A 23893-nucleotide genomic window follows, 5' to 3' on the forward strand; every position below is an offset into this window, starting at 1 on the left:
ACCTGAATAAATAACGTTATGTACCGTTATTTTCAGAGTAGTCCACGAGAAAATTTTCCAGATTTTTTACGCTTGAAACCCTATATTGACGTTTGTGATTTGACACTTGACACTTGACAGAACACCTTTGACATATAACCTCAATCCTGATGTCCTTAATTAACCATTTTCCGATTTCCAGATAGTTTTCCCTGTAAAATTTAACTATATATTAGTTTATGATTTAACACACAATATTGAAATTATTTAAAATGACGCTCCTTAATTTATATCGAATATCTAATTTGTCGAAATTGGGAAACGTGTTACAAATCAAAGTAAGTATTAATTAAATAACTTGAAATTATTTAATTAATGTCTTCACGTGATTTCTATGTTTATTTAATTACTACATTTCACGCATATAATAGAGGATCGTGAACATTTTGTAAAGTTCGCATAATACTCAGGCAATACAACACCTTTTATGATATACTTACTTACAAAACAATTGTATTACATAAAACTATTTCTTTACAGAATTTTTCCTCACACATAAAATATGCCGAACACAAGAAACTTGAGAAAATCAGAAACATTGGTATTTCTGCCCACATTGATTCCGGTAAAACCACATTGACAGAAAGAATATTATTCTACACAGGGAGAATAGATCAAATGCATGAGGTATGTTTTTATATATAAAATGTAAAACTTAAGGTATGTTTTGTATAAGGAGTCGTAAAGAAAAATCTTAAATCGTCCTTTTTATAGGTAAAAGGTAAAGACAATGTTGGAGCAGTTATGGACTCCATGGAATTGGAAAGACAGAGAGGTATCACAATACAATCAGCTGCAACTTACACTATCTGGAAAGACCACAATATAAACATCATTGATACCCCTGGACACGTAGACTTTACGGTAGAGGTGGAGAGAGCTCTGAGGGTGTTAGACGGAGCTGTTCTAGTGCTATGTGCAGTCGGTGGTGTCCAAAGTCAGACGTTAACTGTTAACCGACAAATGAAGAGATATAATGTACCATGCTTGGCATTTATTAACAAGCTGGACAGACTGTATGCTAATCCCGACAGGTAAATATATTTTCATACCTTTTTAACTTGTCTATCAGTGAATAAAAAATATAATGACCACCAAAAAATGCTCTGATACCCTAAACTTGTTTACCAAAAAAAGATACATAATACCTTGATCGTGGAAAAATCCGACACAACAGCTTATCTATTATTATTGCGGTCGCCAGTGACTGCTTGGGGGTTGAGGCATTAACACCAAAAAAAGAAAGTCTAAAATTGCAATACTACCAGCTATTTTAGTTACTTACTTTAGTTACACTTCAAATTAAAAGTAATCGTACACCAAATTTAATAAATTATCACCAAATGTAGTAAATGATTACCATATCCTTGCAAGCAAATCAATGAAAATATGTTGGTTATAATTTAACATTAAACTGCTAGTATGATGTTGGTGATCCTTTACTACTTTTGGTTTAACAATGATTTATTTGGAGTCATTTTGCATTAAGTAATAGGATAGCGAGATGTGAAATCTTTGCTTATCATTTTACATTAAAATGATGGTCTGTATTTTGGTGATCATTTACTATTTTTGTCTGTGAAATGTTACTATTTCTGGTGATCAATTAATTATATAAGCCAATAAATATGAAAGTTCTGTTAAGCTTTGTTGTAGTACACTGTCATAAGTATATATAATACTATATAAAATATATTTTTTATATTTCAGAGTTTTGAAACAATTGAGATCTAAAATGCACCATAATGCTGCATTTATTCACCTACCAATTGGTCTGGAAAAGGAATGCCAGGGTATACTGGAGCTGATTGAGGAGAGGGCTGTGTATTTTGATGGAGATTATGGTGAAATTGTCAGATATGATGAGATTCCACCAGACAGAAGGACAGAAGTTAAAGAGAGGAGACATGAGCTTATTGAGCATTTATCTAATGTTGATGATAAATTAGGTATTGTGTTTATATTTTAACCAACTTAAAAAAGGAGGTTATAAATTCATCCCCTATGTATGTAATATTTCCAAAACTGCCCAGTTTTTGTATATTATGTTAGTCTATATCAGCGTCAGAACAAATGTGCCATATTATATTGGCACATTTGTTCTGACGCTGTGTATAATATGTATGTGCGTGCGTGCGTATATATATATGTATGTCAGTGTATTGCTTATTTATTTGATTAAATATGTGTTATATTTTATTTACGACAATTGCAGGTGAATTATTCTTGGAAGAGAAAACACCAACAGTTGAGGATATCAGACAAGCAATACGTAGGACAACTCTAAAGCGTGCATTCACGCCTGTATTGCTCGGAACTGCATTAAAAAATAAAGGCGTACAGCCGTTGCTTGATGCTGTATTAGATTACTTACCGAATCCGGGAGAAGTAGAAAATGTTGCTATGCTGGATGAGAAGAAAGGGTCTGAGGGTAAAACAATAGTTTTGGACCCAGCTAGAGATGGCTCAAAACCATTTGTGGGATTGGCTTTTAAGTTGGAACTAAGCAAGTTTGGACAGCTGACATATTTAAGATGTTACCAAGGAGTACTCAAGAAAGGAGATTATATATTTAATGCCAGAACCAGTCGAAAGGTATGGTATTAAGTACATGATAATTAAATAATGAATACAACAGTATTGTATTCATTATTTAATGTCTTTTACAACGCTTTTCTCATTAAATGTCTTTATAAGTAGTTCAACTTTTTCTGAAACCATTAATACTTTATTAATAGTATTTGTTTTTGCACTGACAATGATTTTTTTCTCAATTTTTTACTGCTGTCACTAATGCTTCACCTAATTTCAGGTGAAAGTCTCCCGTTTAGTCCGTATGCACTCGAATAACATGGAGGAAGTCAATGAAGTGTATGCTGGTGACATCTTCGCTCTGTTCGGTGTGGACTGTGCCTCCGGAGACACATTTGTCAATGACAGCAAGCTGCAACTGTCCTTGGAGTCTATACACATACCAGACCCTGTAGTGTCCATGTCAATCAAACCAAAGAACAATAAGGATAGAGATAACTTCTCTAAGGCTGTGGCTAGGTGAGTTTTTGATGTTACATAATTTATATTGTTGTGTTACCATTTTAACATCTATTAAATCTCGTATACCAGCCCCAGTTATAGGCCGTTATAGGCCACGGCCTAGGGAGGGGGGAGGGGCAACATCCATAGATATCACAGCTAACATTGAATTGACATAAGCCAACCAACTAATGTAGGCCCATCAACTGCCTAGAAATAAATTTCCTCGATGGGACATGGGGCGGCGGAATTAAGGTGGCATACTCTCATAAAAAATGTAAATTCGGCACTGTCGTACACACATGAAATATCGAAAAAGGTGGCTATTATTTTCTACGTTGTCAGTAGTGTGAGTGTTGAGTTGAAACTGGCTTACCGTCCAGCTATACTGTCTGGGGCTCGAATTATCTCCATACCAATTTTTGTCAAAATCGGTTCAGCTGTTTAAGCTTGAACAGTTAATAGATAAACACACTTTCGCGTTTATTTGTCGCGTTTCTTAAAATATTATCACTATGAATAACCAAGTGTGTGTGTTTTTTTTTTTTTTTATGAAATAAGGGGGCAAATGACCAAACGGGTCACCTGATGGAAAGCAACTTCCTTCGCCCATGGTCACACGCAACATCAGAAGAGCTGCAGGTGCGTTGCCGGCCTTTTAAGGAGGAATAGGATTACAGGGTAGGGGAGGCAAGGGAGGGAAGAGGGAAGGGAAGGGTAGGGAATTGGGCCTCCAGTAAACTCACTCACTCGGCGAAACACAGCGCAAGCGCTGTTTTACGCCGGTTTTCTGTGAGCCCGTGGCATTTCTCCGGTCGAGCCGGCCCATTCGTGCCGAAGCATGGCTCTACCACGTATAACATATTAACTCTATGTCCACAGATTTACAAAAGAAGACCCGACATTCCAGTTTCGATATGACGGTGACAACAAGGAGACGATCGTGTCGGGCATGGGCGAGCTGCACCTCGAGATCTACGCGCAGCGCATGGAGAGAGAGTACAACTGCCCCGTCGAGCTGGGGAAACCTAAAGTTGCATTCAGGTGGGGATATGGCGCCTTATTTAATGAAACGTTGTATAAAGGAGCCGTATTATTACTCGACTGTTTGTAACACCCTCTAAAATTTTTCTGCATTTGTCTCTACTTTAAAACGTTATTTTAGTAATTTTACAGTAGTAGATTTTCATAAAAATTATTAATATCTTCCATAACAACTTGCAGCCCTGTGTTGCTAAACATCGTAACGTTTTAATAGTGTGGCCTTTCTACTCTGTTCTATAGGAAATGCTAAAGAGTAGAAATACTGATAGACTTTAAAAGCAAAATTACAAAATACGGTGGCCATGCGAATGTGCGTTAGTCACTGGTGCCAATAAAGTCCTTATTGTAATGAAGTTCCTTATCGCGCGTTGCGAAATAGGGCTAGACGGAAAAAATTAAGACCAATGTTGTAACGACACTTTTGCTATAGTTGTAAGCCGTGCGGAGAGCGAGAGAGAGAGAGATAGAGAGAGACAGACAGACAGAGAGACACGCGCAGTTTTTCTCTGTCTGTCTCTCTCAAAGAAAAATAGTTCCATCCGGGTGTCCCTTGACTCCTCTCAAGGTTTTTTTATAATCTCCTTTTGTAATTTCCAGGGAGACCCTAATGTCCCCGTGCGCGTTCGACTACCTTCACAAGAAGCAGTCTGGCGGCGCGGGACAGTACGCCCGCGTCTCCGGCATCATCGAGCCGCTGCCGCCACACCAGAACACCGGTATGTAGATGATGAAACTGTGGGGCCGTACCACGAAACCGTTTTTAGACTCAAACAATCGAACGATAATTTTATTTATTTATTTTTATATATTTATTTAACTTGGGCATCTTGGCCCATATTATAAATACCTTATAAACTAACATACATACAATTATACTTAAAAACTAACACTAACACTAAAACACTAAACACGTATTGTCTGCGACGTGGGGCGCGACGTGTTCGGAAGTCGTCCTCGGAACCTCCTGTAGACGACTCCAGTCGGCCAGAACTCCTCCTCCTCGAAGGTCGGTAGATGGTGCGTCGGGACTCTCACCACAAAGGAGCTAAAATTCACTTTGTGGCGGGACTCCAAGCGCTCGACCCTCAAGACGAAGTAAGTCTTGCTCCTGATGTAGTCCACGACCTGCTCGAGCGTCGTGGACCAGTGCAGCCGCGTCCTAGTTTAACAAACGTGATGTGACGCTGTTAGAGCAGGTCGCGTCGTTCTCGTTTGATTGTTTGAATCTCAAAACGGTTTCGTAGTAGGCCTACTGGAACGAACTATCATCAGCAGTATTACAGGCGACCGCCCAGGGCATCAAAAGGGAAACAAAAAGAGACGACACACTACCAGCACCCTGGAAGCCGAATAAATCTCGCCCAGGGCGCTTGTAGTGCTAAAACCGGCACTGAATATTAGCTCGATGTTTTATAAAATTCCGTTTTCCCAGTATTGGAGTTCAGCGACGAGACGGTGGGCACGAACATCCCGAAACCGTTCGTGCCGGGCGTCGAGCGCGGCTTCCTCGACAGCTGCCAGCGTGGCATGCTCTCCGGACATAAGGTATATCTTATATATAAAATTCTCGTGTCACAATGTTAGTTACCGTACTCCTCCGAAACGGCTTTACTGATTTTTACCAAATTTATATGCATGTTCCGTAGGTCTGAGAATCGGCTACTGGCTACTTTTTATATTGATAAGTGCATTTGTTCAATAAATAATAGTAAATTATTACAACTAGAGTCAGACGGCGACCATTGTTTGTGCGACGGGATAGCCGCGATGGTCGTTGCCATGTGTCACCATGGCAACGACCATAAGACTACTTATGTAGTCACTTCAATAAAATAATATGGGCGAAATACTTTATATAGCAAAACAATGTTTGCCGGGACAGCTAGTAATATTATAAATGCGAAAGTATGTCTGTCACCTCTTTACGCCCAAACCGCTGAACTAATTGGTAATAAATGTAGATACTTTGAGTCCCGGGAAAGGACATATTATGATACTTTTTATCCCGCTACGGTTCCCGCGCGATAAATGAACTCTGGCGCATCGGAGTTGGGGCCGTCGTCTAGTTAAAGGTATATACCGCGCACAACTTTTAAATCCCTCGGTGAAACTGGAGGGGACAATGGCTGGGTGAATTAAACCAATAAATTACTATAGCTACCAATAATGTGACACCGTCTGATTACAATCTACCGAAAGTATATCCCCAAAAGCGTGGAGATAATATGAAACGCATTAAATTATAAAGAAAGAAAATCCTCTGCCGCTCCAAATACCTTACCTATAACGTTTCGAGTTATTTTAATCATTCTTGCATTTCTCAATTTTTACGAACTTGTACTTGTAAAGCAAACTAAAGTAAGAAAAAGGAGACTAATTATAATATTTCATGTTTAAGGTGTCGGGCGTCCGGTTCCGGTTACAAGATGGTGCCCACCACATCGTAGACTCCAGCGAGTTGGCCTTCTTCCTGGCAGCTAAGGGCGCGGTTAAAGACGGTAATATAGCTCTATGTGCACTTACAAATAGAAATCCTAAAACGGGGATTTCTCCAAGCAAAGAAAACAATGACGACCTCTGTGGCTCAGTGGTGAGCGCGTTGGTAGCTCAAGCCGGGGGTCGCGGGTTCGAATCCCGCCGACGGAACAAAAAGTTTTTCAAAGTTCCTGGCTCATGGATGTGTATTAAATATGTGTATCATATAATAAAAATCTTAAATATAGTATAAAAAGTATTAAATATATATCCGTTGTCCGCGGTAAGTACCTGAAGGACCTGTAACACAAGTCCTTCAGGTACTTACCACGGGGCCAGACTGACGTGGTGTGAAGCGTCGATAGATATTATTATTAAAAAAAAAAAAATTAACGTCGATATTAGCCATTTAGAGATAAGTTCTAACTCTGCTCGTTAAAGAATCATGGCCAAATTTGTATAGGAGCTGGACTTGACTTTATTTTTGACTAGATGACGCCCGCAACTCCGTTGCGCCAAAATTCGTATATCGCGCGGGAACCGTGCATTTTTCCGGGATAAAAAGTATCCTATGTCCTTTCTCGGGACTCAAAGTATCTCCATGCCAAATTTCAGCAAAATCGGTTCAGCGGTTCGCGCGTGAAGAGGTAACAGACAGACAGACAGACAGACACACTTTCGCATTTATAATATTAGTATGGATATCCCATAATTAACTATAGTTAGATTTGTTTGTTCTTATGCTCTAAACATAATTCCGTTTGAGAATTATGTCTAAATAGCCACGGTTTTTACAATAATTAATAACGCTTACAATTATTTTGAGGTTAGACTTAAGAGTCCGTATACGAAATTTTGCCGATTTCGCTGATTAACAGACGTGATTCATCAGTTAAAATACAGTATTTCTATAAGTTTTAATGCACAACATGTAAGATCATTTCAATTATAATATTAATGTTGGAGCTAGATTTTTGTTTTTTTTTAAGTATTAAATAATCCAACTCAAACCCGCGACAGTTTTGTGATTTTTGCTGTAAAAGGTTTAGAATATCACCTGTTTATGGATTGTATTGACGTCTTAACGGTATGAAAAAAATACAATGTACTGTTGAGAAAGTCGTCTATACAATGTTGGAATTACTTTTTACCACTTTAATATGAAATAGTTGAGTAAAAAAATATGTAACTCGGCAAAATTTTAGAGAAAATGGGCAAAGAATTGCTGTTAATTTCGGCAACTTGGAGCTGTAATTCATAAAAATAAAACGACAGAAATAATCTATAGATAAAATTCTATCCGATTCGAGAAAAAAGAAAAAAAGGAAAAGCAAATAATTGTTTCAATTTTTCCTAGAGTATTACCCAAAAAATAGAACGAATGTGAATGATCGCCGCCTGTAGAACATAATATGAAAGACAACAACGAAACTAAAATATATAGATATTTTTTTGTGGCTATTTAAAGACACATTTCTAATGTTTTTCGATGTCTTAAAATATTAGGGAATTTTTGCTACCAATGGCATATTGGGACGCCACCGCCCACATTTTATCATCTGGTACGATTTGGCCATTGTTCTTTATCCGCAATTTCGCTTATGCATGCGTGCTAGTACGACTAGTCTATTTATAGTCTGTGTTTGTGTTCCAGTGTTCGAGGAAGGCGCATGGCAGGTTCTGGAACCCATCATGTCTGTAGAAGTGGTATGCGGGGACGAGTCTCACGGCGCGGTGGTCGGCGCGCTCAACAAACGCGGTGGCATCGTCACCGGCACAGAGGGCGCTGAGGGCTGGGCCACTATATACGCTGAAGTGCCGCTGAACAATATGTTCGGATATGCTGGAGAGTTGAGGTGGGTTATTGATGGGAGCTGAACCATATTTTGTGCCTATAGTTAATCAAGGTAAGTTCGGACACAGGGTAAGTTCGGATAATTCAAGTTAACGCAAAATTATTAAACTGCAGTTACGGTACGGTACTACAGTTTGCTGTTGCAGTGCAGTATGGCGTATATGCCCATAGCGCCAGGCAAAAAAAAACACTTGACTAATTTAGTGATAAGTTGAATTATCCGGACTTACCCCGTGTCCGAACTTACCCCGATTAGCCTTATATTCTCCAATAGAGTGGGTTCACCGGTCTCACAGAAAAACCTATAATGCATTTGGATGCTTAGGCCAGCTGTGGAAGATTTTTTAACGTTAAAGTCAAATAAGTGTAGGCATGAATGGACTAGCTTGCCCGACATTACTGAAAGGAGTGAATGCGTGCGCAAACCGAAACGAGATAGCAATTTATGTACGGTAACAAGTAACAAGATTTTAGATTGCTTACGCTTTATCTTATCATTGCACATTCATACCACGTGTAACGTTGGAGAGCTATGCTTACACGACTGAGCTGGTCTGATCTGATCATCATGTTGCAAATGATGGTTTAACGTGTTTTACCAAGTGAGTGACAGATATTACTGAAAATCTTGATGTCGCAAGAAATTCGAAATCTTACAAGTAAATGTGTATATCTTATCGTATAGAAAACAAACCTCAATTATGAACCGCCATGTCAAAAATACAGTGTGTGATGTGTACCATTATCTGATTCTCATAACTCTTTTCAGATCCATGACACAAGGTAAAGGCGAATTCAGTATGGAGTACAGCCGGTACTCGCCGTGCCTGCCCGACGTGCAGGATCAACTCATCCGGAGATACCAGGAGGAGATGGGTGTATTACCCGACCAGAAGAAGAAGAAGAACTAGCCGCCTACTGTAAAGTAATTTATTATACCATAAGTTAGCTAAATAAATGTTTATATAATTTGTTGGCGGTTTTAGTTACGGATAAAGGGAGTCAAGTATTGTGTAGTTGGATCCTTTTTGAAGTAGTATTAAAAGTAGTTTGATGTAGATAGAACTTGCAAATCCACTGCCAAAGACTTTTAAAGAGTATGATATTATGAATACAGTTTATGCCATAAAGTTAATATACCTAGCGGAATAGAGAAACAAAGGCCTGAGCAAGCGAGATATTACTACACTGCGTGATAAAAAGAGACGTGTGATATATGACAGCAGAACCAATTTTTTTATCTGTTTGACGTCCAGTCGGCACTTATCGGCATGTTGACAATTTAATCTCTTAGAAAGATGCTTGTGTAAGTGTATACGTTAACAAATTTTTACACACAGACGTAGATCAAGTTCAGTTTCATCCCAAAAATCGTAACTCCCATACTATTACCGTTTTAAATTTGGTTCCTTTTGATCTGTCATGTAACGTCTAGCCTAGTACCGCACAAGGTCACCTAGATATTGCAAATGTATTGAAATGTGTACCTAAGGTACACTTTTTTGACAAGTATTATGGAGCATAAATTAAATTTAGTAGGCAGTGTGGGAGGAGGGAGGTGCTGTACGCATGCCTATGCGTACACTCACTCATTTACTTAAAGGTGGAAGTTGTTTTCGCGGAATATTGCTAAAAATAATAACAAACTAAATTTAAACTATGGATTTCCGCAAAGTAACGCCTGATTCCATTAACTATTATGGAGCATGTTTTTGACGGAGTTACTTTTCCTTAGTTTTTATTATTTGTAGGTTTATACCTAATAATTATTATCCTCAGGTTTGTTAGTAATAGGGCATAAAGTATTAGTAAAATAATGGTGAATAAAATATGATAACATTTATAAAAATCCATTTATTCATAACACTCCACAAAGATCTCCAAAACTGATACAAATATATAACAAACACTCCCGCTAGTACACTAGTAATTGAATTGAGTCAATATAATATTAGAGACAGCGCACATCGCAGACTTAAACCGTAATAACTGAAAGTAACTAGCTTATAAATTGTTAAAACCTCTTACGGTGCACTCAGAGACATTTGATGATGATTAAACGTCAATGTAATGAAGAGTTTGACAGATAATGTATGTGGCTTATGTCAAAATCTCCATTGAGCCTGCTGTCAGAAATATCAAAGCACGCTAGCCCCGCCTACGCACCCCGCTATCCTCCAATCGTGATATTATAATGATTCCATTAATCGTGCCACCGATTGCACAATGTGCTTTGTGCTGCAGCTAATAGTAAACAATATCGCGTAACAAATGTTCCCGCATTATAGCACGAAAGTAAAGGTCGTAAGTTCCAAAAATGTTTTTGACGATTGCTTAAAAATTAAATACAATTTTTTCCTTTAGCCATTATTTTATAAAGTGTGTGATCGTAGTAGTACAAGTTATTTAATGATAGTAACTCAATAAGTGTAACAGGTATTTGTTGAAAAGCCCAGAAAGATTCATAATTTCGAAAAATATAACTATCGAGTCAAAATAAGTGAATCGTGTTTTCCGTAAGGCAAATATCAGATAATGATTAAATAATCGTCTTCCGGGATCGTAATACTTATTAGAAAACACAGCAAAATTTGGCAGCCCGCTCTTGATTATAGTTAATTAATTATTTGTCTTAGAAAAGGCAGTCCAAAGAACTATAGTTAAAGACTAAAGTTCCTTAGCATTAAAGTTAGGTAACAGTTAACACTAAAACAAACCGAAACGAAGTGTGATTTGACGATGCATCAAATGCTAAATTAATATGTCAAATGCCGTAGAGGCGCTTGCCATTTTATTTTTGTATCGCTACTATGTATAGTCGCGTTTTGTTTATGTAATTAGTGCGAGCAATGCAGCCAAAATATTACCATTATTAAAATTGTAATATTTAGTAACAAATGACGAAATTGGTGTTATGTTTTGTTGCACAAATTATCTACTAAATTTCATAGTAAACAGCTAAGCCTGCAGTGTGCGAGTCCGTTTAGACATCGATAGAAAATAATAACATTAGTTAGGTATAAAAGAACTCGATTCATAGGCTGATGGTAGATTAAAGACAAGGCTTTAAATGAACGTGGGCGGGGGCGCTGCTGGTAAAGGAGAACTTTCAATAAAATCGGCCAAGTGCGAGTCGGACTCGCGCACGAAGGGTTCCGTACCGTTATAGAGCAAAAATAGGCCAAAAATTGTGTTTTTTGAATCGGAGTTCCCTTTAAATTTTTATTTTTATTTTATTATTATTCTTAATTTATATTGAATTAGACATATAATTAAGGCCTTTGTGAAAATGTCAAGTGCCTACATGTTGCTATTATTGATATCGAGCAAAAAAGGCCAAAAAAATCACGTTTGTTGTATGGGAGGCCCCTTTAAATATTAATTTTATTTTGTTTTTAGTATTTGTTGCTATAGCGGCAACCCATATACACAATCTGTGAAAATTTCAGAACTCTAGCTGTAGCGGTTCTTGAGATACAGCCTGGAAACAGACAGACGGACAGAAAACGAGTCTAATGAATAGGGTCCCGTTTTCACCCTTTGGGTACGGAACCCTAGAAATGGCGTTTTGTATGATGGCAGCGTTCCTTTTTTCGCCACGTTCATTTAAAGCCTTGTCGAGCTCTTTTTCATATTTGGTCAGATTGTGTCAATCTCAGACGACAGATCACGTAGGTATAATATTGATTTGACATAGCTCGACCAAATGAGCTATGTCTGCCATCTACCTATAAATCAATTCCTCGATGGTACATTGATACTAGATTTTACTAATTTAGGCATTTTGGAATACGACGAGTTAAATTAACTATATACAACGAGATTGTAACTAGGATTGTCTCTGCCCAGTTTCTGAGGTTTTTGACTGAAGTTTATCTATTCAATAGCGCTTTTAATTGGTAGATACATTAACGCCTCCGTGGTCTAGTGGTTAAGAGCGTGGCTCTTGACTCGGTAACATATTATTGTTATTCTAAGTTTGGTTAGGACAATGCAGGCATGCAATCATTTTACTTGTCAGAAAATCAGGTGATCAGCACCTGATTTTCTGACAAGTAATGATCCATGCGTCGGATGGGCATGTAAAAAGTCGGTCCTGCGCCTGATCTCTCGCCAGTCGTGTCGGTCTTCCGTCCCACTGGGTTATGAGAGTGAAAGGAAGAGAGAATGCTCTTGTGTACTGCACACACACTTGAGCAATTTATAATTACTCCTGCGTAACTGGCCTGGTTTCAATGAAACCGGCCACCGTCACCGAATCCGGTGTGGGAGTTATAATTTTACTAATCAACAACACTGTAAAGCCGGCTCCACACTCGCGGCGCGAAAGCCCGCGAAGGCCGCGAACTGCGAGTGTGTAGGGTTTCACGGCTTCGTATTTGCGCTTCGCGGCTTCGTATTTGTTCGAATCGTGTTCACGGCGCGAATCGCGGCCGCAATACGCGCCGCGAGTGTAGAGCCCGCATAAAGCGTCTCCCAGACAGACGCGGCCTGCGGTGGCGGTAGCGGTGGAGGTCAGTTGGATGCTTTGGCCGCGTGGCCGCGTGTGTCTGTGTCGTTCCTAGAACTCTCAAGTCATCCAACTGACTGCAATTGCCACCGCCACCGCAGGCCGCGTCTGTCTGGGAGACGCTTTATAGATAAATTCCTGCCGAAAAACTTCAGAAATTTGACATTACTAATAATTATGGCTAGAGAGTTACACAATGAGAATACAATAATTAATTTACAAGGTTTTGAGAGTTCTACGAACCATTTCACTAAACTCGGTTGTAAACTAAGTTTAACTTAATACTGAGGTTTGATCATAGATGGCGCTATTAACAAGAGATTCTACATACTCAAGATTTAGCAAGATTTTCTTTTAGCTGTTTTTATGCTTTTAAACTAAACAAAATCATATTAAATATTATACAAGGTGTACCAAACTAAGTGATAATACTTTAGGGTTTGTATGTGCCCCCTGTATAGAGTTCACTGTGAAAGTAGCAGCGCTGTAAGAGCAATTTTGTTGAGTGATTAGTATGGGCAAGTGGCCGAGCCTTATGAATTTTCCCATACGAAAGTAAAAAAGGTTACTCTTTCAGCGCTGCTACTTTTACAGTGAATTCTGTACAGTTTTGTTACACCTTGTATATGGCTTTTTTTATTAAACATAGCCGACGGATTCTAATGTCCTAAAAGTGAAATAAATCATATTTACACTTGCAGGGATAAGATTAAAAAATATTTATTTGAATGATAATAATAGGGTCTATGTACTGAGTATATTTTTTGGGAGTGCTAAAACGACTAGGATTAGGACCAAATTACAATTATTATATTGGAATAAAGCCTTTAAAATTCTCACAATTATAGTCCTATACAAAACACAATTGACCAGAGTGGTGTTCTAAATCTATACGGATATTTATACTAAGGTTGGGATGCACCAGAGGCGTGGTTAAAGTTAAAGTTATGGTTATAGTTAAGGCAAATTTAACTTTAACTTTTACCTTAACTTTGACCGGAAAAATTGACAGATGACAGCTGGTCCAACAAGGTTATAAATGAAAGTAGGTGGGGGGGTAAAAGAGAACTGTCAAAAATGGCGTTGTATGATGACAGCGTTTGTTCCTTTTTTCGCCACGTGCATTTAAAACCTTGTCGAGCTCTATGATTATGGTTAAATATGGCGTCTTGATGGCGTCCATTTTTAACTTTAACCAAAGATTTGACATTTTGCATTGTAGTTAAAGTTATAGTTAAAGTTAGTTGGTGCAACCCAACCTAAACGTATTTAAAAATATACCACATTCAAATCGCGATATGTAAGGTACACAATATTTAAAATATACCAACGATTTTATTATATAGGTATTTTAAATAGTACTTATATATTTAAATATGACTGCTTATAAGATGTATGATCTTTTGGGCTGCTTTTTTGAGTTTTTCTTTTTCTTCTTTTCTCTTTCTTTCTCTTTCTTTACACCGAAGTCTCGGCGGAGGTGCATTTCTTCTTCTCATTTTTCACGCCGTTGCTTGTCCAGGAAGAGCGTCTTAGCAGGTCGGCCTGAAATTTACATGAGACTAAGTGCCTGTTTTACCACTTCCTGATAAAGTGCCTAATAGGCTATTCACAACTTTTTTGACAGATTCTCCATACTTTATCTGTCAATTTAATTGGTGGATAGCCTTATCAGGAAGTGGTGAAACAGGCCCTAAGAAAACACCTACTGTGCTATAGTCGTTGAATTATTCGTTCTAAAAACATCGAACGTCATAGAAAATATGGCATCATGATAAAAAAGCATCTTTCCAATTTTCCAAAGGATCAATTTATACGAGTACCTACTCGAATAAATTTAGTTTATCAATTAATTAATTAAATTTAAATGGATTTTATCTATATTTAGCTTTCTTCTTTCGTTATGCGATTAAAAGCTCTGTTAAAAAGAGAAACTACCTAAAAATCCATTTCAAAAACTTGGTTAAGATGCAGTTAAGAAAAATTCTAATTCTTAAAAAACACAAAATAATAATAAACCATTCTAATAGGGATGATAACAAGGTCAAAGATTAGCGAATTTTGTTAATAAAATAAAGAAATCACGGTGAAAAATAAGTGTTCCCAAAATTACAGCTCGATAGCTTTTTTATTTTTTTTGTTAAGCGCCTTCAAAGTTAGATAATCAATTAAATTTCTTAATAATTTTTTCTCAATTAAATTTCTTAATATTTGTATACCAATCGATAACTTATGCAATTAAAAGCAACTTTTGTTATGAAACCACTTTCATAAACGCAATATTTGATATACCTATCGAACAAAGTTGTCTCCCGATGCGTACAAACTACGAAAGAGTGACGTCAGTCTTTCGTAGCACTTTGTATGGAGCGTTTCGGGCAGGTCTATTTTATGAGATGTTTGAATTGTCATATCTTGGTGAATTTTTAAGCTATCAGAGTCATTCTTTCAGCGATGTTTCTATTTTTTAAGAGTCTTTCAATTACCAATAAGGAAAAAAAAATAGTCATCTAGCCTATTTATGTTACATACAAAAAAATTGAATTACATACCTTCTAGCGGTTTCTTGCTATGAACTAATAAAATATACATTTAATATTATACATTGTTAAAAGGTACTAGAAAATCTACAGTAATCATAAAAATACATTATATTTTACGAATTTATTGAACACGTAAAAATGGAAATCTACATACTAGCGATTGTACTAAGGTATTTTCACACATCCAAAATATATTTTAATATTAACAAACCTCCTCGCAAAAATTCTAAGCTGATAACTTAAATAATATTGCTATCTTTGTCTGATTCGTTAGAAAACTCGCGTGTCAAACAATGATGCCAAATATCTAAAAGTTATCAGTAATTATCCTCCGTTCAAATCTTTTATTAGTAAGGACAAAGTCTATAAGATTTAGCATGCTAACAATAAACCATGCAATAGGAAATGCACAGTGAGTAAGTTTATTTTATTCTACATTTTAACATCTAAAGCACACATCGAGGTATTTATTTCAATAAAATTAATTTCTAATTAAAACTATCGTTGCACGGATTTGGCTGAAATAACTTCTTATTCTCATGTTATAAAAAAATCTCACATTGTAAGCAAATTGTTATCGCAATTCATTATTATTTAAATTTATTATAAATTATTATTGCAGGGAAGGATGAAAATTGAAAAAATCCCAAAGATTTTCTAGTTTTTACAAAGTTTGTGCTATCGCCCATCAGTTGGTTAAAAATATTATAATAAGTTGAATAACTTTTACATTGCTTAAAACCTAAATAGCCTTAAGGTATCAACAATATTATTCAGTTTGCCAATGATATTTACAAAGTTCTAGCGAATTTGACTACTTAGCTCTAATTTAGGTACATAATATAAAAATTAATCTACAGGAATAAAGATGGGTATTTTAGTTGATCTCGCAAAAAAATATCAAAGTAATCTTTTTGATTTGATTCTCTTTGATTTTGTTAGGCATTTTGATTTGATAATAAAGTAATGGACTGAGATATTAAAAACCCTTACAAATAATAATCTTATAAAGGTTTAACCCTTCAATATTTCCGTAGGTAAAAACAAGGCACGGCTGCGTCTAGGTTAGCATTTTTGAAGGGCTTAAAATATTCACCCTACGGCGCGGTGCTGCTGAGTTTGTAATATTTTATGAAGCCTGTTTCTAGGGCAATCAAACTCCAATACCCATCTTCGAAAATTTGTAGACATAGAATAGTGGATTAGGTTTAGTTACAGATTTTCATGTGGTCTTTCTTACGCGATCTTAGGTTTTTTCGTTACGGAATTTCTGATTCGGTCGCCGCGCTCAAAACTAAATAGTATAACTTAAAAATAATTAGCCGTTGAGAGAAAATCGTGGTAAGAAAGACCGTGTCATGCTAGTGCGGAATCGTGCCATGCGGTGTATCGTCGGGGTAAACATTAAAACTTGGTGTCCCTGTGGCCGACCTTCAGCGAGTCCTCCTCCTCCACCTCGTCCATCGTCGACAGACGGCGCTCGATCTCGGATTGTGCGTTCTTTGATATTATTTTCTTGTGTTTTATACTGAAACAAAGGGTTCGCGTAAGGATACTTAGTACTGCTTTGGATAGATCTCGAAACTCGGAAGTATATTTTGTGCAAATCTAGGAAACTTTTGACTCAACATCACAGCTGCAATCCTTTAAGACCTTTCTTGTATCCCCATACAAGAAAGGTCTTAAAGGAAGATTAGAGGTAAGCATATTTTGATACACAAGAAAAATAAATTGCTCGTCAGAACCCTTGCTATTTCATAAGAAAGTTTTCAGGTTATTTTGAATCGTAATGTAATGAAAAGTAAAGCTTTTTCAGAAGTAAGTAGGTAATAACTTGCCGGGTACTCGGGGCGGTGGTGTGGGGACACCGCCGCCCATTGCACCGAGTCCTAGAGAGAGAGCCGTGTTGCGCAAGGTGTTCCTGCGCATCGCGGCCTCCCGTGTAGCGGGGTGGTGTCGGCTCTGTAGATGATCGCTGGCAGAGTTGCGGTAGGTTCTATCGTACCCGCAACTCTGCCTTAAGCGATGAGTGAAGCACCATGGGGTTTTAGTGGGTAGTCTACAGGAGTCCCACATACCCCGGCCGATATCCCCAATTTGCCGGGGATGCGTAAAGCATTTCCCCATATTAAAAAAAAAGGTAGGGAATAACTTACACTTTCTTTGCAGACTTTGGTTTCAAGTCCTTCACGTCAAGCTGGGTTCGCATTTTGTTGCCGTCGTTCACTTGCTTCCATATGCCGGTCTTGTTCATCTCCTCCGATATGTTGATGGACGTCAGCGGAATGTTCATGATGTTCCCGTTGATGAGGGGGATCTGAAGGTTCTCCTGGTAGGCTGGTGGATTGCTTTTGTTCATTTCCTACAAGGGCAGACCCTAAGATTTTATTGACAAACGGAACGGAAACATAGGAGCGATGATTTCCACAGATGGTATGATACATGCTCTGTTGCCTAAATGTTACAATGTATCTACAACATGTAAGAATGCTAGGAACAACGGAAAACTAGCAAAAGTTTAGTAGAATTTGAAATTAATTACAATTTTTGTACACTCATGTCGCGACTAGTCTTCTTCCTTACGGGATTAGGTACATTCGACGTATAATGGGGTACATAAGAATAATAATTGTGATACAAAAATAACTGGTTAAAGATTTCTTTATGGATTATAGAGGTACATTTGAATGATATCTACTTTCCGACTGACACATGACTCATGATAACAAAAACATGATCGCTATTTTCTAATGCAAAGGCCTAAGATTTTCGCAAGCCATCCCACCTCTGCATCACCGAGCTCACAGAGTTCGTCTTGATTTCTCTTCGTCATTTCTGGCATAACGTCGTCCAAAATTTTCAGCTCACGCCTCGTGAACATTAGATCTAAGGACTTCCTTATTCCGATCATTACGACTAACATTAGAGGGAATAGAATTGATGTACTCGAGAATGACTTTATGACCCACAGACATATGAGGCAAGCCAGCTGGATTGCCGTAAACAGATGCACTCTGCGAATCGGAACCTGCGAAAGAAATACATGTTAATCAATAAAAATAGCGCAATTATTAGATATATTAGCTATTCTGTATTAGAAATCCAAATTACCTGACGTAGAAACATGTGATCTGGTTGGTACTTCTGTGGCATAAACATGATCAAAATTCTGTCGAAGAATTGCAATCCTTTGAGTGATGCAACACCCATGTAGAGGAATACGCCAAAAAGCACAGGCATGGGAATGTGGCGCAAGACAGGAGTCAGCAAAACGGAGCATCCGATCGTTATGAATATTAAAATGTGGGTTATCCTTTGCTCTCTTACCCCCAAAAATTGGGGTTTCTCCCCAGGCGCTGCGCATTCTGATTCTACTTTCAGAGAATTGACGTGGTTGATGCTAAGTACGGTTGCAGCCACGAACCACGGCAGACCCATTATTGAACATATCTGTATCAATATGGCAAGGATAAATAGGTCGAGATGATAACCGCATCCTTTCTTCAGCTTGTTCTCTTTCCTGTTCACTATGACTGCTGTTATTTGCTGATCCATGAATATTAGAATTGTACCCAGCAGTGCAGGCAATATTGCCACCAGGGCTGACCAGAATGGGTTTCCATTGAATGGTGTGATCACCCAATTTCTACTGGGTAACGTTGGTTTGAATTCCGAGGGGACTTCTAGTTTTGGCGTCTTCACACCCACCTTGTAATCCAAGAATGACATCGATAAAATCGCAATTATGACGGAGAAGTCGCTTATTATTTGACGAACCTAAAATAATAAATCATATTTAGTCTGGTCCGAATAGTATTAGAAATAAACATCCAATTATATTTCAATTACCTTGGCTGGGAAAAACAAAGAGTTTTTGAAATCTTTGAGAATTACAGATATTATGAAAGTTCCGAGGAAGAGTATGATAGACATAAGAAATACATCTGGTACATACACTTTGGTATCACAACCTTCTCCAGATAAAGTACCATTGTAGACCTGGAAACACGAATCACTAAGTAAAACTATATTTTCTTACATAATTTTAAAGTGGTTCAAGAGTTTACCTGACAGAATTCTCTATTGACGGTCGACCAATTGAAGTGCTCGGGTACTCTGGAGTAATTGCTCGGTAAACAATAGCAGTTGTAATTGAGAACTTCATCTGGGTGTGTCTTCACAGGGTACTTTTTTCCGATAGATATCACATTTTCCACGGCCTAAAATATTAAACGAAAGGAGTTAAAATGTAGAATAATACGAAAAGGTATACGTTTAAAGTAATTTAAATTAATAAAATACCTTGTAAATAAATATAAATGCAATTAGTGTGGCGAAGTTCTCCTCTGTAAATCTTGTTATGTAGCAAACAAGAGCACTGGCGTCGATAGCCACTAGAGTTATCAAAATGATGGTAGTCCATGTGCCTATGCAAAATCTGAAGGACATGTAGTCCCATCCGATTTGCTTACAAAACTCAAAAACTATGGTTTCGAATACTAAAACAGGACCAGTTGATCCCAATATTGTCAATGGTTGGCCGGAAAAGAATCCATACCCCATTCCACAGACAAAACCAGAAACTAACGACTCCATTGCAGCCATGTTCTTTCCAGTCGCTTCGCCCAATAAGCCACCGAATGTTATGATTGGAGATAAACATGCAAAGTAGAGAAATATCCAGGACGCTATGCATTGTAAGGCCAATGCGTCTTTAAAATCGGACCAATACCATGGTGCTTTTCTTTTGAGATCGTTTATTAAGCCACCGAAAAGCCTTCCACTTCTTGCCAAGCCCGATTCTTCTCTCTGTTTTTGTTCCTCCTCTTCTTCGTCGAATTCCTCTTTCTGATTATTATCGTTTGGACGTTTACGGACATCTTGGGACGGGATTGCGGCAGGAGGTTCTATTCTTATGGCGGGATCCCACTCGCCGGGTGGCAAGACAGTCACAGCGTCGAGAAATTCATCGATTCCTGCTAAAAGATGATCTCTCTTTTTGGCTCTGTAGGCGACTTCGTGGAAAATTTCGTCGGACATAAGGGTCGCCATCGCTCGGCCGATTTCGTGAAAGCTCGAGTTACTATTTGGCGGTCCGAGTAGCACAAACATAAAACGGGTCGGTACGGGAACCTCAGTCAAATCTCCCATTATAGTTCCGGTTTTTAACCGGACAAAGGCTGATAACGTTTTTTCTATAAAATCAACTTCGCCCACGAGAATATTAGACGCTTCAGCGCCGGGTGGGATTTTTCGCATGAAATGAGTATTGCATTTGTGGTTTATGTCCCCGTTCATGGGCAAGTCTCCCGAGCTGTGATTTCGGTGCATGGATAAGCTGCTTGGGCTTTTGACCATCATGTCCTCGTGTGCTCCACCTACAAAAATCACAAGTTATAAAGTTTGCAACATAAAGTAAGTTTCACATAGATTTAAGTAGTAACAGTGACAAAAGAAGAGGAAAAAGTATAATGCAAAAAGTGTTAGATAAAAATCTGGCTGGAATAATCGGGCAAAAGAGACTTGAACTTGTATAAAACAAGGCAAGTGCTAAATGAATTTCTGAGTGATGTTCGTAGTTTCCAACGTCTACATAATGAATGTAGATGAAAATTGCATATATCCGCTATGCTGGAAACTGCATGACAATATTTTTCGCAATAACGTGGATACCTCTTATGTTTTCCACCTAACGATTGTGTATTGCAACAACTTTTTACACTATCATAAAAATATAATAAAAAAAAGATGTGTGTACTATTATCGCAGTTTATCTAAAATAAAAAATAATAAAAAATACTTGTATAATTCCTACAAATAATATAATATTATGTAACTTATTATCGACGATATATAACGAAGTAGAATGAAAACAAATATAATACTTAATCAAAAATCTAGGTAATAACATCAAAATCTGTCCGTATACATCACGAGAGTTATCTTAAGCAGAAATAATAACATTCATTAGCCGAAAAGATAAAATAGAAGAGAAAAAGTAATAATTTATAGAACAAAATATTTTAAAGGAAATATAGCAGTAAACATTCACGAAATGTTATAATGACAAGCGGTTACCCGCGCTAGCGAGGCCTAAGAATCGACCGAAATCTCCTTTTCCACTTGTCGTCCCGCCTTCGTCAACTGGAATAGCCAATCGTTCACTAAATTAAGTCAGTAAAAATATTATACACATAGATAATAATAAACAAATTACTTAAATAAGGGGTGATAAAACATTTGGGTGCTACAAACGGTTAGTCACAGGTGTTTAGCTGATAATAAAATTGTAGGTACACAATTGTTAGCTCAAAAGGTGCATCGTGTCAGTCAAAACAGCGTGAATTGTGAGCTTGCGCCATTGATATCCACGCATTGCTGACCTGGTACAGCTAGGTACGAGCCCCTGGAGTCGTGCGCTTGGAGGAGAGAGATGTGTGTCGGGGGACAGTTCCTTGGGGCGGGACGTCGAGGCCCGCCATCCTGGAAATCTAACGCAGGCGTTTTGTCCAACACATCCTATTTTATTTCACTAAATACAAGAATCGTTGGTAAAAATTAAGATCTAGAGTACTCACTTTTACATGAAGAGTGATTTTTCCCTATATCCGCCAGAGACCTTATCAAAGGGAGCCTCGACATGTTGTTGTGGTTTCTTTTCTCGTGTTGATGGCGATGCCTCCTCAGTAGAGCGTCTTTCACTCTCTCTCTTTTGTCGTATGCTAAGCAACCGTCTGTGACCATGCTGTCTAGAACGTTCTCGGCCACTTGCTCCAACGAGCTCGCGTCTAAATCTAGTATGACGGATCCGTTTAAAATGAGACTTCGGAGCTCGAAAAGCGAATGTAGAGATAGGGTTGCTACGTGTGGTTTCGACCATCTGTTGCCGCCTTCCTCGACGTCCTCCTCGAACTTGATCCACCGAGCTGTCTCCTTCCACTCCAGCTCGTCTCCGTCCTTAACCAGCTCCTCCATCTCGGAAAAGAGAGGATGTGATTCCAGGGTCGTGTCGTCTGCATCTTCGCCGAGTATAAATTGTACTCTTTGAGCCGGAGGAGTCACTGAAAACGAATAATAATAAGTTTAGCGTCAATAACACAGTGTGATAAGAAACATGAAAGAATTCAAAGTAAAGGATGAGTAACATGCCTGTAAAAATGTTAAGTCGGAAACCAATCTGAAAAATCATGCGTGGGTAAGACAACACGAGATGATTGTAAATGCGAAGAAAATATAAGACGGAAGGAGATGAGATTACGCGATTTTCTTACGTGTTTCCCCGTCTTCTGTTACGCTCAGTCTTCTCACGCGAGCCATTATTGCTGGGCCTACGAATTTCAATATAGCCAATTTTATCCTAATACGAATAAAATGAATCTGTGTGGAGTGTTCGCTCGCTCCTACGCGAATGTGTAAACAAACTGTCGAGGCGCATTGAAGAGGCTAATGAGCTCGTCATTTGGTTCATAAGCCACACTTATGTTACAAATGAATGTGATTTGTGGAATCATAGTATCAAATATATTGACTCTACTTGTAAGAATTTGCGTCTCGTAAAGAAGTGTTCCAAACCGAAAGTGATTTGCACGAAGGATCATAAAATTGAAGTTAAGGGGGCGACTAACCCTAAAGTGTCGATTTTATAATTCATATTTATACTTGAAAATGAGCCCCGAATTGTTTCATTTTCTAAAATTAGATACTACATTATATTTCCGAGAATTCGATCTGAGCAAAAACACGTATATCTTAAAATTTTCTCGATAGAAAAAATCACAAAGATGCATCTAATTTTCACGAATTTTTCATTTATTGCCATAACCGTGCATTGAACTAAGTTAATATTTTTACACATATAAAATTCTATCATTGAGAGATCGACCTAGCGGATTCTTAAAATGTTGTATATTTATCGAGTTATTGAGAAAAAACTAATTTGGCGATGAATCCGCGTCGTTCTTTTTCACCTGGCATATGAAAGACGGGCGTGAGTGTGAAGAGAGAAGGACGATGTTTGATTTTTGGGGTTAGTCGCCCTCTTAACGTTGGAGTGGCTCGATCCTAACATTGCAAGTCATGAACACCATAGTCAACGGTATGATATTATGCCCAAAAGACCCATTAATAATTAGAATGGGGTGTATGAATATGAAATCCTACCTGGCCTATCCTCCTTGTCCCCATTGCGGTGGTGGTGCTTGTGCTTCCTGTGGGAGTGTCTCCGCGCCGGCACGTGGACGCCCACGAACACCGTGTGCGCTCTGTGACCTGGATTTAATGGAAGTCAGATAACAGGAAGCATCTATATAAACACTAGATACTCCCACGCCCAGTTAGTTTATCTTTACTGTGTGAAATAGGAATAGCGGAAAAATCAGCGTGGTTAAATCAATA

At 38.1% G+C, this 23893-nt stretch overlaps 3 protein-coding genes across 6 annotated transcripts in view; 1 reads left to right on the plus strand and 2 right to left on the minus strand.

Moving 5' to 3' along the window:
• The first annotated feature begins 154 nt into the window (after nt 1-154).
• Nucleotides 155-9460, plus strand: LOC121726845 (elongation factor G, mitochondrial). Its single transcript, XM_042114450.1, has 12 exons — nt 155-317; nt 520-666; nt 754-1073; nt 1750-1988; nt 2255-2634; nt 2852-3090; nt 3955-4116; nt 4714-4832; nt 5549-5661; nt 6515-6614; nt 8246-8447; nt 9216-9460. Exons 1-12 carry the CDS (start codon nt 252-254, stop codon nt 9355-9357), a joined length of 2229 nt encoding a protein of 742 aa, XP_041970384.1. The 5' UTR covers nt 155-251; the 3' UTR covers nt 9358-9460.
• A 4933-nt stretch (nt 9461-14393) lies between these two features.
• LOC121739964 lies at nt 14394-17888 on the minus strand. The gene is made up of 3 exons (XM_042132625.1): nt 17656-17888; nt 16931-17027; nt 14394-14501 (listed from the first exon to the last, which is right to left on the minus strand). The coding sequence occupies exons 1-3, from the start codon at nt 17856-17858 to the stop codon at nt 14415-14417; spliced, it is 387 nt and encodes a 128-aa protein (XP_041988559.1). The 5' UTR covers nt 17859-17888; the 3' UTR covers nt 14394-14414.
• A 307-nt stretch (nt 17889-18195) lies between these two features.
• Nucleotides 18196-23893, minus strand: part of LOC121739930 (sodium bicarbonate cotransporter 3) — a 44762-nt gene continuing 39064 nt past the window's right edge. Inside the window, exons 3-12 of one of the 4 annotated variants that reach the window (XM_042132555.1) lie at nt 23660-23767; nt 22771-22827; nt 22078-22560; nt 21883-21990; nt 21578-21643; nt 19802-20877; nt 19567-19719; nt 19349-19498; nt 18611-19276; nt 18196-18527 (exon numbers count right to left, since the gene is read on the minus strand). In XM_042132555.1, coding sequence (XP_041988489.1) covers nt 18240-18527; nt 18611-19276; nt 19349-19498; nt 19567-19719; nt 19802-20877; nt 21578-21643; nt 21883-21990; nt 22078-22560; nt 22771-22827; nt 23660-23767 — 3155 coding nt within the window. In that variant the 3' untranslated portion in view covers nt 18196-18239. Of the gene's footprint in view, nt 18528-18610; nt 19277-19348; nt 19499-19566; nt 19720-19801; nt 20878-21577; nt 21644-21882; nt 21991-22077; nt 22561-22770; nt 22828-23659; nt 23768-23893 lie in introns of those variants that run through there. The other 3 variants (XM_042132581.1, XM_042132564.1, XM_042132573.1) reach the window with 3 other exon arrangements.

This window comes from Aricia agestis, chromosome 1 (genome assembly GCF_905147365.1).
Source record: "Aricia agestis chromosome 1, ilAriAges1.1, whole genome shotgun sequence".
In the NCBI taxonomy this organism is placed as follows: Eukaryota; Metazoa; Arthropoda; class Insecta; order Lepidoptera; family Lycaenidae; genus Aricia; species Aricia agestis.

What these genes read in the sequence shown, in the direction of transcription:
- LOC121726845 (XM_042114450.1), top strand. Translation starts at nt 252, where the DNA reads ATGACGCTCCTTAATTTATATCGAATATCTAATTTGTCGAAATTGGGA. An exon ending in ATGCCAGAACCAGTCGAAAG is followed by an intron (nt 2,635 to 2,851) that starts GTATGGTATTAA and finishes ACCTAATTTCAG; the next exon opens with GTGAAAGTCTCCCGTTTAGT. An exon ending in AAACCTAAAGTTGCATTCAG is followed by an intron (nt 4,117 to 4,713) that starts GTGGGGATATGG and finishes TGTAATTTCCAG; the next exon opens with GGAGACCCTAATGTCCCCGT.
- LOC121739964 (XM_042132625.1), bottom strand. Translation starts at nt 17,858, where the DNA reads ATGAACAAAAGCAATCCACCAGCCTACCAGGAGAACCTTCAGATCCCC. An exon ending in CCAAAGTCTGCAAAGAAAGT is followed by an intron (nt 17,028 to 17,655) that starts GTAAGTTATTCC and finishes CCTTTGTTTCAG; the next exon opens with TATAAAACACAAGAAAATAA. An exon ending in AGGAGGAGGACTCGCTGAAG is followed by an intron (nt 14,502 to 16,930) that starts GTCGGCCACAGG and finishes TGTAAATTTCAG; the next exon opens with GCCGACCTGCTAAGACGCTC.